The following is a 17,129-nucleotide window of genomic DNA, read 5'->3' as shown; positions in this document are numbered from 1 at the left end:
GCCTACCCCCACTATAATCGTCTTCTCAGAATAAAGAATATGTATACCAAATTTGGTTGAAATCGGCCTAGGGGTTCAAAAGTTATACTGAGTTGTTTCTAATTAGTACCCCCTTAGGATTTAGAATGTGTGTACCAAAATTGGTTGGAATCGGTGAAATGGTTCAGAAGTAGTTATCGAACATGGATACATAGAATGGTTTTTATATATATATATATAGAAGATAGAATATAGATAGTTAGAGGCGTCAAAAAACATGGGTTAATTATTTAAGGTCAAAAATAAATGAATGAATGGATCGAGCTAATAAACAAATTTGACGCGAAAAGGTCAATTTCACCCCAGACCAATTGTCACTTCCGATGATAATAAATCATTCATTTTTACATCATTTCTTTCCATTGGATACCATAGATAAAATCACATGGGAAACAAAAACTTTTTTTTTTGGTAATTATGTTTATTTTGCAAGTTATTCAATTTCATTGCTTTTCTATGTATAATGGATATCATATCATATTTGTAACAATGTCTTTTGTGCCGTTTTTATACAATCAAAAACGACTGGCTTCAACTCGTTGCGTGTACAATATTGGAATATCGTTTCTATATATAAAAGAGTAACAAAAATTGGTTGTCTTCCTTCCCACATTCCGTCGGAGGAAGTGGTCCATTAGGTCTATTTACTTCCCTGTCGTGATGTGTATAGTTCATAAAGGCTTAAATCTCTGGCACTTTGTTTGGTCACCATGTAACTCCTACTTACATATTCTTAATCTAGTCTTAACTTTGGAAACAGATTTTTCGCAACAACGTGCCCCTCATACGGTGGCTCTTAATCTAAACGAGGAATCTTCGTTTGCCCTGTTTTCATTACGATTAGGATTTGGTAGTAGCTAATGGCTGACGAAGAATGTGACTCCTTCACAAATAGTTAATGGGATGATTCCTTTTATTTCTATTGGCCACAAACACTCTCATACAATCAAACGGAAAACTCGGAGAACTTGTTTATTCCATCTGCCCCTCTCCGAAAGCTGGCGATGGAGGAAGTCTTTCTTTTCGTGGAATTTCACATCTGATGCCCATTCGAATTGCGGGAGCATTTTTACGTCTTGGTGGTTCCATTTTCACCCAGTCGTACGGTTTTGCATTCGATCAACGGATGCGCCTCGACGATGGTGGACAGCTTGTCGCCCGCCGCTTCCTTTTCCTTCTCCGGCACAAGGATCGTTGTTTTGGCAAGATTCTGTTGCAGTAGCACTTTCTCGGTGCTGGTATCGGTCACGACGTCTCGTCGTCGGTTGCGGAACATGAGTCGTTCGACGGGGATCCATGCGACCATGATGGCCCCGAGGACTATCATCACTATGCCGCAGATGCGGGCCGTCGTCGGTATGCTGAGAGCTTGGGCTATCTCACCGGTGAACTCCGGTTTCATGGTGACATGCTGCTCAAACCATAATACCGGCAGGAAAATGCGCGGGACGTCCTCGTAGAGACTGTAAAGGGTGGGAAAATTTAGAAGCAAATTTTGCATTATGAAGCGGTTTCATACTTAAACTAGAAGGACAATTAATATTTGAAGACATTGAGCTGATTGAGCATCAAATAATAAAGGCTTTTTTACTGGAATGACTGTTGGAGATGGCATTTTTATATTTTACATTTTTACTTCTGCTTTCAGTTTATAGATTCATAACTTCTATTATGGAAGTATGTAGGTACTTTTATAGTATTAACAGGTAGGGAAAACCGGAATTACTTACGCAATACTGGGATGTGACTGGATGAGAATATTTAGCTGGAATCGAGCTGCTACATCCAGCGGAATTCCTGTAGTCTGGAAAAGGAAAGCAAACTTCATCATGGTCATCGACTCCAGTCGATCTGTTTTAACTCACCGGTTCCATTGTCATGTAGAATTGGTGCTTACTTTTGTCCGGGTTTAACCCCTCCACCTGATTTAAGTAAAACTCATCGGCTCCGTAGAAATGGGGAAATGACATAAATACCGGCGTTCCGAAACGGCAAGCTGAAATATTCAGCACTCCGGACGGCACAATCTCTCCACTGTTGAAGCAAGCCGTTTCCGGGAACAGTGTACCATTGTCTACCGTTCGGGGACCTCCAGCGTATTTGTACCCCTTGATTCCTGCAACCACTTCCTCCTTTTCGAAGTCCAGCGGTAAACTGCGGCACATATCCGGTGTGAACAGCTGAATCGGTACCTCTTTGGATAGGTTCGGTGGATAAAACTCTCCAGCTGATCCGTTCAGCATTCCGCAATGTTCGGCAAAGAAGTTCGTCCGTGGTTTGTAGTTCCACTCGGCCATTGATCCGATCTTCGCGATGTCGTCAACCCCGGTGTGAACATTGTAGTGTCCAATCAGATCCGCTGAATTGTTGCGCTGTGAATATGAAGACGTTGGCCATGTGTTTTCTTATGCTTTCAATGCGTCACCTACCGTGTAGAACCATCCGACGCGATCGAACGGCACCTCGCTGGCGTCGAATAGTTGCTTGCCCATGAGAACCATATTGTCTTCGTACCCATCGAAGAGCAGTTCTCCGGCCGTTTTGGCCACGTACACATCCTGATCGTACAGATTGAGACCCATCGATACGGTTTTCCGGCGAATATAATCCCAACTGCGGGCTCGGTTTGCTGCCGACTGTAAAATGTAAAGTGAACGGAAATGTTAAAATGAAGATTTTAACCAATCGTTTAACCAGGATAACACTTTTAAAAAAGCGGAATAAAACAATATTTTAGGTTCCTTAGAATAACAAGCAATCATAGACAGTGTTGTGCTGAATCATTATCAGACGATAATGATTGCAATTTTCATGTGAAACTTTTCACGTGAAAACAGTAGGCGAGTTGTCACCGGCGACATCATCTTAAATTATGTACTCAAACGATAATAAACACAGAATTTTCATTCAAACCTTAATCTTTACTATGATCAGCTAATTGTCAACAGTCTCGTTATATCTTCTATATGACGTTATGGTTTCATGGTAGTAAGGAAAAAGTGTTCAAAATATAACGGTAAGTGCTTCAAATCAAGATACGATTTTCAAACGATTCTTAATCGCTGGCGAGTTTTTATCGCTTGATAATTTGAAAGTAAGATCGCGGGTGAGCTTAATCATCCTCGATTTTTTGAAAATTTGATTTTTATTCGTAGATATATTTTAGAAATTTTAATTTTAAGTCTCCCGAGTCTCTTGGAAGGAGGCTTCCGAGCCTCTTGGAAGGAGGCTTCCGAGCCTCTTGGAAGGAGGCTTCCGAGCCTCTTGGAAGGAGGCTTCCGAGCCTCTTGGAAGGAGGCTTCCGAGCCTCTTGGAAGGAGGCTTCCGAGCCTCTTGGAAGGAGGCTTCGGAGCCTCTTGGAAGGAGGCTTCCGGGCCTCTTGGAAGGAGGCTTCCGAGCCTCTTGGAAGGAGGCTTCCGAGCCTCTTGGAAGGAGGCTTCCGAGCCTCTTGGAAGGAGGCTTCCGAGCCTCTTGGAAGGAGGCTTCCCGAGCCTCTTGGAAGGAAGCTTCCGAGCCTCTTGGAAGGAGGCCTGAGCCTCTTGGAAGGAGGCCTGAGCCTCTTGAAGGAGGCTTCTGAGCCTCTTGGAAGGAGGCTTCCAGGCCTCTTGGAAGGAGGCTTCCGAGCCTCTTGGAAGGAGGCTTCTGAGCCTCTTGGAAGGAGGCTTCTGAGCCTCTTGGAAGGAGGCTTGAGCCTCTTGAAGGAGGCTTCTGAGCCTCTTGAAGGAGGCTTCCGGGCCTCTTGGAAGGAGGCTTCTGAGCCTCTTGAAGGAGGCTTCTGAGCCTCTTGGAAGGAGGCTTCCGAGCCTCTTGGAAGGAGGCTTCCGAGCCTCTTGAAGGAGGCTCTGAGCCTCTTGGAAGGAGGCTTCCGAGCCTCTTGAAGGAGGCCTGAGCCTCTTGGAAGGAGGCTTCCGAGCCTCTTGGAAGGAGGCTTCCGAGGCCTCTTGGAAGGAGGCTTCCGGAGCCTCTTGGAAGGAGGCTCTGAGCCTCTTGGAAGGAGGCTTCCGAGCCTCTTGGAAGGAGGCTTCCGAGCCTCTTGGAGGAGGCTTCCTGAGCCTCTTGAAGGAGGCTTCCGAGCCTCTTGGAAGGGAGGCTTCCTGAGCCTCTTGGAAGGAGGCTTCTGAGCCTCTTGGAAGGAGGCTTCCTGAGCCTCTTGGAAGGAGGCTTCCAGGCCTCTTGAAGGAGGCTTCCGGGCCTCTTGGAAGGAGGCTTCCGAGCCTCTTGGAAGGAGGCTTCCGAGCCTCTTGGAAGGAGGCTTCTGAGCCTCTTGGAAGGAGGCTTCTGAGCCTCTTGAAGGAGGCTTCGAGCCTCTTGGAAGGAGGCTTCCGGGCCTCTTGGAAGGAGGCTTCCGAGCCTCTTGGAAGGAGGCTTGAGCCTCTTGGAAGGAGGCTTCTGAGCCTCTTGGAAAGAGGCTTCCAGGCCTCTTGGAAGGAGGCTTCCGGGCCTCTTGGAAGGAGGCTTCCGGGCCTCTTGAAAGGAGGCTTCCTGAGCCTCTTGAAGGAGGCTTCTGAGCCTCTTGAAAGGAGGCTTCCGGAGCCTCTTGGAAGGAGGCTTCCAGGCCTCTTGAAAGGAGGCTTCTGAGCCTCTTGGAAGGAGGCTTCCGGGCCTCTTGGAAGGAGGCTTCTGAGCCTCTTGGAAGGAGGCTTCAGGCCTCTTGGAAGGAGGCTTCTGAGCCTCTTGGAAGGAGGCTCCGGGCCTCTTGGAAGGAGGCTTCCGAGCCTCTTGGAGGGAGGCTTCCGGGCCTCTTGGAAGGCGGCTTCCGGGCCTCTTGGAAGGTGGCGTCCGGGCGTCTTGGGAGGTGGCCTTGGAGCCTCTTGGAAGGAGGCTTCCGAGCCTCTTGGAAGGAGGCTTCCGAGCCTCTTGGAAGGAGGCTTCCGAGCCTCTTGGAAGGAGGCTTCCGAGCCTCTTGGAAGGAGGCTTCCTAGCCTCTTGGAAGGAGGCTTCCGGGCCTCTTGGAAGGAGGCTTCCTGAGCCTCTTGGAAGGAGGCTTCCTGAGCCTCTTGGAAGGAGTCTTCAGATCCTCTTGGAAGGAGGCTCCAGAGCCTCTTGAAGGAGGCTTCCGAGCCTCTTGAAGGAGGCTTCCAGGCCTCTTGAAGGAGGCCTGAGCCTCTTTAAAGGAGCCTTCCGAGCCTCTTGAAAGAAGCCTTTCGAGCCTGATTAAAGGAGCCTTCCAAGCCAGTTGAAAAAAGTCTTCCGGGCCTTTTGAAGGAGGCTTCCGAGCCTTTTGAAGGAGGCTTCCGAGCCTCTTGAGAGGAGGCTTCCGAGCCTCTTGAGAGGAGGCTTCCGAGCCTCTTGAGAGGAGGCTTCCGGGCCTCTTGAAAGGAGGCTTCCGAGCCTCTTGAAAGGAGGCTTCCGAGCCTCTTGAAAGGAGGCTTCCGGGCCTCTTGAAAGGAGGCTTCAAGGCCTCTGAAAGGAGGGTTCCAAGCCTCTTGAAGGGAGGCTTCCGAGCCTCTTGAAAGGAGGCTTCCGGGCCTCTTGAAAGGAGGCTTCCGGGCCTCTTGAAAGGAGGCTTCTGAGCCTCTTGAAAGGAGGCTTCCGGGCCTCTTGAAAGGAGGCTTCCGGGCCTCTTGAAAGGAGGCTTCCGGGCCTCTTGAAAGGAGGCTTCCGGGCCTCTTGAAAGGAGGCTTCCGGGCCTCTTGAAAAGAGGCTTCCGAGACTCTTGAAAAAAGGCTTCCGAGACTCTTGAAAGGAGGCTTCCGAGACTATTGAAAGGAGGTTTTCGGGCCTCTTGAAAGGAGGTTTTCGGGCCTCTTGAAAGGAGGCTTCCGAGCCTCTTGAAAGGAGGCTTCCGAGCCTCTTGAAAGGAGGCTTCTGGGCCTCTTGAAAGGAGGCTTCTGGGCCTCTTGAAAGGAGGCTTCTGGGCCTCTTGAAAGGAGGCTCCTGGGCCTCTTGAAAGGAGGCTTCCGGGCCTCTTGAAAGGAGGCTTCCGAGCCTCTTGAAAGGAGGCTTCCGGGCCTCTTGAAAGGAGGCTTCCGGGCCTCTTGAAAGGAGGCTTCCGAGCCTCTTGAAAGGAGGCTTCCGAGCCTCTTGAAAGGAGGCTTCCGGGCCTCTTGAAAGGAGGCTTCCGAGCCTCTTGAAAGGAGGCTTCCGAGCCTCTTGAAAGGAGGCTTCCGAGCCTCTTGAAAGGAGGCTTCCGAGCCTCTTGAAAGGAGGCTTCCGAGCCTCTTGAAAGGAGGCTTCCGAGCCTCTTGAATGGAGGCTTCCGAGCCTCTTGAAAGGAGGCTTCGGAGCCTTGAAAGGAGGATTTTGGGCCTCTTGAAAGGAGGCTTCCGGGCCTCTTTAAAAGGAGGCTTCTGAGCCTCTTGAAAGGAGGCTTCTGAGCCTCTTGAAAGGAGGCTTCTGAGCCTCTTGAAAGGAGGCTCTGAGCCTCTTAAAAGGAGGCTTCCGAGCCTCTTGAAAGGAGGCTTCCGAGCCTCTTGAAAGGAGGCTTCTGGGCCTCTTGAAAGGAGGCTTCCGAGCCTCTTGAAAGGAGGCTTCCGAGCCTCTTGAAAGGAGGCTTCCGAGCCTCTTGAAAGGAGGCTTCCGAGCCTCTTGAAAGGAGGCTTCCGAGCCTCTTGAAAGGAGGCTTCCGAGCCTCTTGAAAGGAGGCTTCCGAGCCTCTTGAAAGGAGGCTTCCGAGCATCTTGAAAGGAGGCTTCCGAGCCTCTTGAAAGGAGGCTTCCGAGCCTCTTGAAAGGAGGCTTCCGAGCCTCTTGAAAGGAGGCTTCCGAGCCTCTTGAAAGGAGGCTTCCGAGCCTCTTGAAAGGAGGCTTCCGAGCCTCTTGAAAGGAGGCTTCCGAGCCTCTTGAAAGAAGGCTTCCGAGCATCTTGAAAAGAGGCTTTCGAGCCTCTTGAAAGGACACAAATTTCGGACACCCATCATCCAAGACGATTTTTTTTAATTTTCACAAACTACTAAGAAGATCAATTTACATGACAACTCAATCTCTCCGCTTTATGTGATTCGTTCAGCGTGTTTTAATTCTTGTCCAAAGTGTTAAAATGGCTACAAATCAATTGTCACAGTGTCCGAAATTTTACGTGGACAGGCTTTAAACCACAAACCATTTTCCACTGGTCTTCCAGACGCGCAATGTGAATTTGCAAACCACAAACCAATTTTCTACGGTCTTCCAGATGAGGCTTTGATGTTCTGCAAACCACAAACCATATTTCCAGCGTCCTTTCAGACGCGCTACCACAAACCATTTTCCAAGGGTTTCAAGACGCGTCTTGCAAGCCACAGACCATTATCTGACGGTCTTTAAGACTCGTCTTGTGATATTGCGAACCACAAACCTTTCCGACAGTCTTCCAGATGTGATTTTGTGATTTTGCAAATTAAAATATATCACTCTTCAAAATTTAACCACTTGAATTCAACTCACCACATGAAATCAGCGACAGGATCCAAAAAATAGACTGGCAAGATCGCCAAAATATGTGGTCCTAAATGGCTGCAACGATATTATGACAGCGACTTTTCGTGGATGCGTGTGCACGCCGCGGAGGTTTGACCAGAAGAGGCAGAGTCATGGCTTGCTGCTCGCCGATTGACAAACTGAGGTGTGAATTTATAAACACACGCGAAAGGCATTTTACTCAAACCCTACAGGTACCGTACCCTACCACCATTTCGGGGTGACAATGGATGATTACTCTAATCGACAGTCTGGAGGTTGGACAAAAACATATTTGTGGGATTCCTGGACATTTTTGTGTCCAGGGATATTGCTGGGAAGTTCGGAGCATTTCAAAAGGCGTCTGTAAATTTACCAAAATTATTTTGAATCAAAACTTTCTGTTTTATTTAAGTAGTTCCACCAACTCCTCCGCAATTTTTCTAGAAGTTCTTTCGTAAGTTCCTCCAGGAATTCCTCCGCAACTTTCTTCAGGAATTCCTCCGCAAGTTCGTCCAGAAGTTCCTTCAGAAGTTCATCCAGCAATTCCTCCGAAAGTTCGTACAAGAATTCTCCAGGAATTGACAGAAGTTACTCCAGAAATTCCTTCGGAACTTCCTTTGAGAATTCTTTCGGAAGTTCTTTCAAGTACTCTTCCGGAAGTTCCTCCGGGAATCCTCCGAAAGTTCCTGCCAGTGTTTCTCCGGATATTCCTCTGGGAATTCATTCAAGAATTGCTCCGCAAGATCCTCTCAGAATTCTTCCGGAAGTTTCTACGAGAACTCCCTCGAAAATTCCTTCAAGATTTGCTTCGGAACTTCCTTCAGAAAATCCTCCAGAATTTCCGCGGGAAATTCTTCCGGAATCGCCTCCAGGAATCCATTAAAATTTCTTCAGGAGTCCAGAATTCTATGTAGGAGCTACTCCAGAAGAAATCCCGCGAATTTATTCATAGGTTCATCTGGAAATTTCCCAAGCAATTCTCCCTGAAGTTCCTCCCAAGAACTCCTTATAAAGCACTACAAAAACTCTCCAGAAGCTCCCCTGATATTTTTCGAAGTTCACATGCAATTCGTCTAAACCCCAAAGAATTGTTTCGGAAATTGCTTCAGGGATTCTTCTGCAAATTCAACCAGGAAGTCTTCAAGAAATTTATTGGGAAATTTAATTGCAAATTGCTCCAAAAATTCTTCGCAAATGTAAAATTAAACGTAAATTAAAAGAAAATAAAAAAAAATTAAGTAAATTCCTCTAGGTATTTCCACCAAAATTCCTCGAAAATTTTCTTGGAAAATCGTTTAGTAATTCTACAGACGTTTTTTCTGGAAATTTGGAAATTCCTTCAGAAATCCCTTCTGAACTTTTCTCCAAGAGCTTATTCGGAAGTACCTCATTGAAAATTATTCTGGAAATTATTTAAGAAATTTCCCGGTCTCCCCACGAGAATTCCAGACATATCTGTCGGAAGTCCCCTAAAATTTCAAAAGGAAATTGCCCAGGGTTTCCTGTTTCGAGCTGTTTAAAAAAATAACCGAAGTTTTACGTAATAAGCGTAGCCACATTTGGGTCAACATGCTTGCAGTGTTAGAAGAAAAAAGTGGTGGGTATCTGCTCACGTTCGTTCTGCAAGCCCTCGGAGATGATAAGGTGGACCGGACGACCAGACTATTCACTTCAACCAGGACAAGGAGTCAGGATATAAGACGTGTGGAGTTTGAGTTAGTTACCATCAACGTGTGCAAATTAATACCTCAGCGTGTCAATCGGCGAGCAGCTTATTTTTTGGATCCTGACGTGGTTAATGTACGATGAATAAAATATTTGGTGGTTTAAAAAACCACAAGACGAGATGGTTTGTTTTGCTACAAAGCGGGTCTGGAAGACCGATGGAAAATGGTTTGTGTGTGGTTTGCAGGAGACTGCCGAGAAAAGGGTCTACGATCTAGAAAACACCAAATTGATTCCTGGAATCATTGATTTGGTAAAAATAAATTTGATTTGAAATTTATACACTTGGCGGCTTTAGTGTACGTGAGACTACTACGGGAACTGTTCCGTTTTTCATCTCACTGTACATATATTCATCTCATCGCAAAACAAAGAAATACAGCACCAATCTCGTCGCTTCTTTTCGCTAACAAGCGTGCTCACTGCTGAAAAAATCACAAAAATAGGAAACAAACCAAATGTCTTTTCATTGCTTTGTTTTTGATGGGATGGAAAAAGGAGCTCTGGGATGAAGAGCCGAACCGTTCCCCTAGTTATGCTAGTTCTAACAAAATCTAATAGATATGGAGAACTATCGTATGCTACAAAGTTGTTTAAATCTTAAGGTTTATTTTGGAATTCACGATACGATAGTTCTCCATATCTATCAGATTTCGTTAGAATACGAATCAAACGGAATTACTCGTTGGATAAGATATCCCAAATTAACGAAGTTTAAAAACGTTGCCAGCTTTCACAAAGCCATTAGTTTGGAGTTATTGGCTAATAGTACTAGTTAACCTGATACCTGTGCGAAATTTTTGGTTAAGGCTGTCGAGAATGTTTCCCGCCCGAGAACATCCTAGACATCAACACCCTGTTTCTCTCAATTCGATGCCATTTTGACTATTGATGGCAAATGGCAATATCAAAATATAGGCAACATTCCGTACGCACGTTTTAAAGAAATACACACGATTTAAATTGACCAATATTTTACCGTTCCGTTACGTTACGTTTCAAGAAAGGGTTATTTTCTTGATATTTTGTTATTCTTTTCGAAGTTTTCGAAAAAATGACTGAAATACAAAAACCTTAAAAGTTTGTTTTCAAACTTTGAATTTTTCAATATTTAAAATATCAAAAGTTTTCAATAATTCATTACAAAATTTTCAATTTCAATATCACAATGTTCTACGAAACAAAATTATCGAACTAGTTTCATTCTAACAGGACAAAAAATCGCAACTCATTTTCAACAAAATCAATGAAATTAAGGAATGAAAATGCAATGCTCTCAAAAACATATAATTTTTACTCTGTGTACTGCAGCTGGCTTTGGCTGAAGCAAGTATCTCAAGGTAACAAATTCATCCAATACCCATCTTCTCCTATTGATTGAAGATTAGATACGAACTCAAGCAAAAAATGACGAACTGACTGCTGATGTCGCAAAAATAAGCACTAATTTACGACGCATTCAAATGTTGTGTGGCTCGAATGATCTCATTGTAGCAATGCGGGAACTTAACAGGAAGACATTTCAACTGGAAAATTAGTCTTTATTTGAGGTGTATCTGACTGTAAGCAATTTGACTCATAAAATTCGACTCGTAAACTGAAATCTATGACGTCGTAATGACTCAGTAACGACAATCACATCGGAAAGCGCTCGATCCACATAAAATTTAGCAAATCATTATCACCGATCGGCACTGTCATGATACTATGGAAACAATTTAACGCATCAATTATTTAACTCGTAGCGCAAGTCACGCCGTAAAACTTGACAACCTCCCCCCATGCGCTTACATTCGATCAGTGGGAGGGTAACTCACCAGTGCCACCACGTTGATGCTGCTTATCACATCATCCAGCGAGCCGTTGCTTCCTTCCTCATCGAAAAAGTAGACGCTCTTCTTCCGATAGCTGACCGTCGAGTTGCGATCGTGCCACACGATGTCCACCTTCTCCGGTCGCTCGGTGAACCGGTACGGACCCAGTTCCTCCAGGATCGGTTTGGTGCTGTGGTTTTTCAAATCCTCCGGATTGGTCCAGTTGAAAAAGTACACGTCCATCGAGAGGGGGAAGGGTGGTGTAACCCACGCGTCGTACCCCCGAGACGTCGGACGGAGTTTCAGCTCCTAGACAACGGGGAAATCAATGAATCAATTATTGGGATCGCGACACACTCTACTTTCTGCGCTGTGCCCCGGCGCTAATAGAGGTTAATTGGTCGGTGACTTATGACAAGGGGCTTGATAATTAAACCGAACAATCGAATGTACCATTCTATGCGAGACATAACATCATTGACTCAGGCAGACTTACCTCATAGAGAATGTCCCGGAAAATGGAGATGAAGCAGAACGTGAAGAACACTCCAAACGTCAACAGAAAGATACCGCCCGTCGTCAGAATGCACCGGCGGTTGCAGACTTCTTTGAAATGCATTCTGATAATCTTATGGACTTAGCTACTTAGTAACGTGTAAAAACTAACGACTTAAACAAAACGAAGCACTGTTGTTCGGTCAGTTGTACGTCCCAAACTGGACGGTGTATGTTTATGATGGAGGGATGTGATGTGGTTGAGATCTGGAAAGAAATACAGAAAAGCGGCACATGGCTATTAAATGAACTTTGGATAGACTCAGAACAGATGATTAGAAGACGAATGAAAACAACAATTAGCATGTTCTTTTTACTTCTGTTTGACAAATATATGTTTAATTTGGGCTCTAATTTTCTTTGCAGCACATAATCATAACAGCAAAAAATTAAGCTGGAATTTCCGAACAAGATCCTCCTTAACTAAAACAAATAATACAGATATGATACAAATGTATGAAATATAGTACAAGTATTTTTTTCTGAAATATTTTAGAGATATCTGGAATAGGAAAAACTATTTATGCACATACTACATTTTATCTTTTTATTGACACCTATAGGGGAAGAGGCCCCAAAACACCCCCCCGATGCAAAACGCCTTTTGTGGTTTCTCTCATATTTACCGTCATTAATATGTCCGTAACAAAACTAGATCTAAAATTATGTAGGATAGGCGAACAAAGTTTCAAAATAGTGCATGGGAAGGTCGGAAAACCAGAAAATTTCCTCATTTTGAAGAAACATCTAACATTTTGGCGAGGCAAAACGCCCTAGTGGCAATAACCTACAAAGTACTTGCGTCTCCACGGACTATCCATACTAGAATGCTGATTCGCCGACGCGTGGTACTTTGTTTCCTAGGAGCCGCCAGCTGAAAGGCGTTTTGCCTCATGAGTTTTCCGGCAACAAAATATCACCACTTTTTTAAAATGTGAATATTATCAATATGATTGAGATTTTTGACAATTTTTGAATGGCATCAACTAGCTATCTTGTTTAACTGATGCATAATGTAAAAATACCCATGAATAGCGTTACAAATAAGACAATAGAGCAGTGTTTGCTTAGCTAGGGCATATTGCCCCCCCTTCCCCTATCTGATGCTGCTGCGACTGAACCAAATCCAGTTTCCCGAGGTATGGAATTAGTACCCCGCGTTTGTACTCTCCATTTATCTTGATTGACTCTAAAGTTCTACAACGATTTTGCAAAGAAAGGCACAATAATCCGCAAGTTATCCGGAGGAAAGCGAATTGAAAATGAAAAAAAATATTAACTGCAAGATTCCTCAGCCAAGTTAGCATTTTTGCATTTATATCTCATGAGGCTAACACGATGATACTTTTATGCCCAGAGAATTTTAACCTTAAAATTTCCAAGATTGGACCGGAAATCGAACCCAGCATCCTCAGCATGGCCTTGCTTTGTAGCTTCCGTCCCCTAAAATCGTGGCGGGCCTTGTAGTACGCTGTCCAATCTTGTCACCAAGCTTTGCCTGCTGGGTGGGTGTAGGCTCAGTTGCCCTTTCCTGACTTGCGCTGATCTGGGTCTGAACACGTAAGTGTCAACCCTCGTATGGCCTCGCATAACCATGGGATCAGGGATTTGGTGAGGTTTCCTCCCAGGGAGGCGGAGTGACGGAGTGACGAAGGCTGCTGCAACTAGCAGCACGGCACCATAGTCTCCCCAGCAGTGATGGGGTATAGCCCTATCAGCACGCACGGCGGGCCAACACTGGGTATGTGGGTGGTCACTGAGTAACTCTATAATATAATCGTAATCTATAGCGAGCGCAAGACAAAACATCAGTAAGGAACTGAAACAGAACCTTCGGATGCTCCACCAGGTTGTTCGAGTCGCAAGATAAGAACAGGGCGCTTTTATCAGGCGATTGTTGGGAAACAAGAAGGCCAACACAGATGCCCAAACCGATTTCTTATCCTTCCTTGGAGGAGCGACTATGGCCCAAGACGTCAAATGAGGAATAAATTGTGTCTAACCCGAAACGTCCCAAGCAGCGATCCGGCGAAGGTGCTCAGAGCAAAGCCAAACGACGTGCGACCATAAAGGTCAAACATCGCTTGGACGGAGCAGACGGGGTGTAGAGAAGCTCGAAGGGCGTCGACCCGAGAAGGCGACTTCTCGGCCCAAAAAGGCGAAAGGTGCCAACCAGACGAAAGTTGCCGGGCCGTAAGGGGGTACCAGCCGGCCGGTACCATCGGTACAAGGGACCGAAAATCCCTGGCATCTGGTCAGTAGAGCAAAGCGAAAGTCGAACGCTGCTCGACCCGCAAAGAAAACTAAGGGCAGAGACGAGGTCTAGGATAAGTACGCCGCGGTCATTAAACCGATGCGGGCGGCCAAAAAGCTTTCGGCGCTGGGTCAGGACGTACAAAGCGTCAGACGCATCAAGACCGGCGAAATGATCTTGGTACTTAAACGCGGAGCGCAAACTAGCGGGACGGACTATAGGAAGAAGGCCCAAGAGGTCTTGCGTACCGGCGTCAAGGTGAATTCGTTGAAGGCAGAAGTAACCCTCCAGTTGCTTGGACAAGGTCAAGAACGCAGACAATGTCGTCTCTGCCCTCGAAGAGCAGTGTGGTACCGAATTCTTGAAGACCTCTGTACGCCTAAGAGGAGGTCCCTTTGGCATGCAGGTGGCCTACCTTAGCTTGCGAAGCTCGACGTAGTGCTAGTCAATGATGGTTCCACTAGCACATTCCGTAGGAATGGTGTCGAGTCGTGTATTAACGAAATGTTTGTCCTTCCTGATCTGGCAAAAAAACGTGGAGGACGGATGAGGGCTACACCGATAGTGATCATTTAGCAATTCGCTTTAAGATCAACTATTGTGTGCAACATCCGAGGGCAGGGGATCCCGTCAGGCCCGTGGGTGGAAAACCAATCACTTCGACTGCAAAGTTTCACCGCGGCCCTGGACTGGCAGCCAACACTGAAGGTCTAAGCGGAGATTCGTTGGTAGCTGTCCTATCACGTGCGTGCGGCGCCACCAAGTCGAAAAAAGCCCTGCCGAGAAATGGCAGACGCCCGGTATACTGATGAAATGCCGAGATTGTGGATACAGCATAGTGATAACCAAGACCAAACGGAACTCTTCATCCTCCGAATGGTCCCCGGATAGGTTGGCGAGGATTATCGAGATACTCTTCCCGTCTCGAGCCACTAACCCAAGCACAAACCCCTTGCCTCCTGCACCGCAAGGCAATATGGATATGGCTGAAATGGTGGCTCCGTTGACGAACGAAGAGTTACTCGCGGTGGTCAAATCCTTGGTTACGAACAAAGCTCCAGGGCCTGATGGAGTTCCGAACAGCACTCTCAAGGCGGCAATCATAACGAGGTATTCGATACTGTGCGTTAGTGACACTTTATTTGAAGAACGCATTGAACAGCGAAAGCTGAAATGCATTCGCACTCTCGTTACACCGGCTTAGCCTGCCGGTGAGCCAATACCGGATTTTGGAAAACTATTTCCGGACCGTGTACCGTGTTATAAGAGTCCGATGCCGGTCAAAGAAGCGTTCCTATTACCGCAGGTAATACTGGGCCCGGTATTATGGAACCTTATGTACGACGGGGCCCCGAAACTAATGTTCTGGCGTTAGGATAGTCGGCTTCGCCGATGACCTAACCTTGCAGGTCTACGGGGAGTCAATTCCCGAAGTACAACTGACCGCATCACACACGATCAGCACGATGGTGAATTAGATGAGCGCGAGAGGCCTGGAGATCGCTCAATATAAGACGGAGGTGGCTATCGTCATTACCCCCAAGTCGGTTCAACATGCAGTGATTCATGTGGGTGAAGTCGTGATCACATCGGAGTATTTGTAGCTCGTTGGGTTCGTAATAAACGACAAGCTGACCTTCGGCAGCCATGACGACTAGAGGGCAAGAGGGCTTCGACTGCTGTTGCGGCATTATCGAGGATGTCCAACAGTAATAAGATGTGTGCCAGTAGACGTGGGCAGACCTTTTTTGCCTTTCTCGTATTTTTATGTGTTGGAAAATATATCTAAATTTTTTTTCATACATTTTCTCATTAATGAGTTTAACAGCGTTCTTATACATGCTTTAGGCATTTCTTTTGCTTGTATGTACCTTTTTCGTACATCAAGAGTTAGAAAAGGATATCTGTTTCTGCTTACTTCTACTCGCTTGTTGCGCTTAATGCTTAGGTATAAACTTGAAGAGCCAGGAGCTACCATTTCCTTGATCTTTATTCAACAACCGCGTTTGTACCTGTCGGTAGATTTCCAAGCTCTAAGCTCTCTTGTTCCTCTAGGTTGTCCTCCACAAAAACGGTGATAGCGGATTTCCCATAGGTGCACCCTTCGTTTGTTTGTAGAAGCTTCCACGGTATATAAAGTAGTTCTCATTCATGCATAATCTTGCAAGCTTCAGATACATCTTTACTTTTCCTCGCCATGCTGTATCCGTCCGTTGTGATAGTAGCCAATCCTCCAAAAGGTTCAGAGCGTCCTTCACTGGAACGCTTGGGAACAATGCCGCCACGTCGAATGGTACCATGATGTCCTCTTCTCCGATGTTTCCTGATTCCAATATCCTCTTGGTGAACTCCTGGGTGTTTACAACTGATCTGCTGGGGAACGGCTTCGGCATACTCTGGAACTCCTTGACTAACCACTTGGCCAAGTTTTGTGTAGGGGATCCCACTGATGAAACTATTTCTCGCATCTCTTTACCTGGCTTATGTATCTTTGGTAGTCCTTTGATCCTTGGTAACACAGGGCTCGTTATTTTAACCCGGGCTTCTCCGATGATCGTCTTTCATTCCTTTTTCGTTTTATCCGTAAGTCTAATTGGTCCGGGTAGTGGGTCCACTCTCAAATGCCTGTATGGTCCTCCGTTGATTTTTCTCGTCATCTGTGCATCGTAGTCCTCTTTGTCCATTATCACCACTGCGTTTCCTTTGTTCGCCTTCATGTAGTAAACTGGTTTTTCCTTCAACTATTTAAAATCCTCCTCTCGTCTTTGTAATTCGTCTCAGAATAGTACAGTTTACCGAAGTCCACTCAATTGTCGGAGTCCGCACGTTTATTATGCCTGCGGCTCGCAACCGGGCATCAAACGAGAGGTGAATAACCTCTCCTGAGCCTGGGATTGTTCCAAGTTGGACCCCCGTTCGAGAAGGCAGATCTGGTGCCTCTCAATAATCTACCTTTTTGACTAAAATAACAACTCCTCTTGAAAAATAGAAATTTTCCATAAAAAATTGGGAAACTGACAATAAGGTAATAAGGGTAGAATTAATACATATTTTTTGCAATTCCTGATCCTGGTTTACAGTTGGCATTTGAGTGATAAAATGGCATACTTTTCCATATTAATGAAATGGGTGCTTTAATGAGGGGGCAGCAGCGACTATGTCCAAGGGCTTGACGACCCCTCCCCATGGCCACTGCGAGTTAGGGGGCCTGCCTAGGATGTGCTGGGGTTTGACAGTGGGCTCTGTTAAACCTCTACAAAAAGCTGCATGTGTCTATAAGCAAGCCTCATCAAACCCAGTCAGCACATGAACGTATATGGTGTCGTGTAGGATGATGGAGTGCAGGCAATAGAGGTACATTTT

General features: G+C 46.0%; 1 protein-coding gene across 2 annotated transcripts in view; it reads right to left on the bottom strand.

Annotated features, from left to right (window-relative positions):
* Window positions 1-439: 439 nt before the first annotated feature.
* Window positions 440-17,129, bottom strand: part of LOC134225455 (protein peste-like) — a 49,564-nt gene continuing 32,874 nt past the window's right edge. For both annotated transcript variants that reach the window (XM_062705538.1, XM_062705539.1), the window contains exons 2-7: window positions 11,454-11,719; window positions 10,961-11,266; window positions 2,469-2,675; window positions 1,905-2,411; window positions 1,770-1,843; window positions 440-1,502 (exon numbers count right to left, since the gene is read on the bottom strand). In XM_062705538.1, the coding sequence (XP_062561522.1) occupies window positions 1,109-1,502; window positions 1,770-1,843; window positions 1,905-2,411; window positions 2,469-2,675; window positions 10,961-11,266; window positions 11,454-11,576 (1,611 nt within the window). In that variant the 5' untranslated portion in view covers window positions 11,577-11,719 and the 3' untranslated portion in view covers window positions 440-1,108. The remainder of the gene's footprint in view (window positions 1,503-1,769; window positions 1,844-1,904; window positions 2,412-2,468; window positions 2,676-10,960; window positions 11,267-11,453; window positions 11,720-17,129) is intronic.

This window comes from Armigeres subalbatus, chromosome 3 (assembly GCF_024139115.2).
Source record: "Armigeres subalbatus isolate Guangzhou_Male chromosome 3, GZ_Asu_2, whole genome shotgun sequence".
NCBI lineage: Eukaryota > Metazoa > Arthropoda > Insecta > Diptera > Culicidae > Armigeres > Armigeres subalbatus.
The sequence above is the reverse complement of the archived record's forward strand: the minus strand, read 5'-3'. Positions and strand labels throughout refer to the sequence as shown.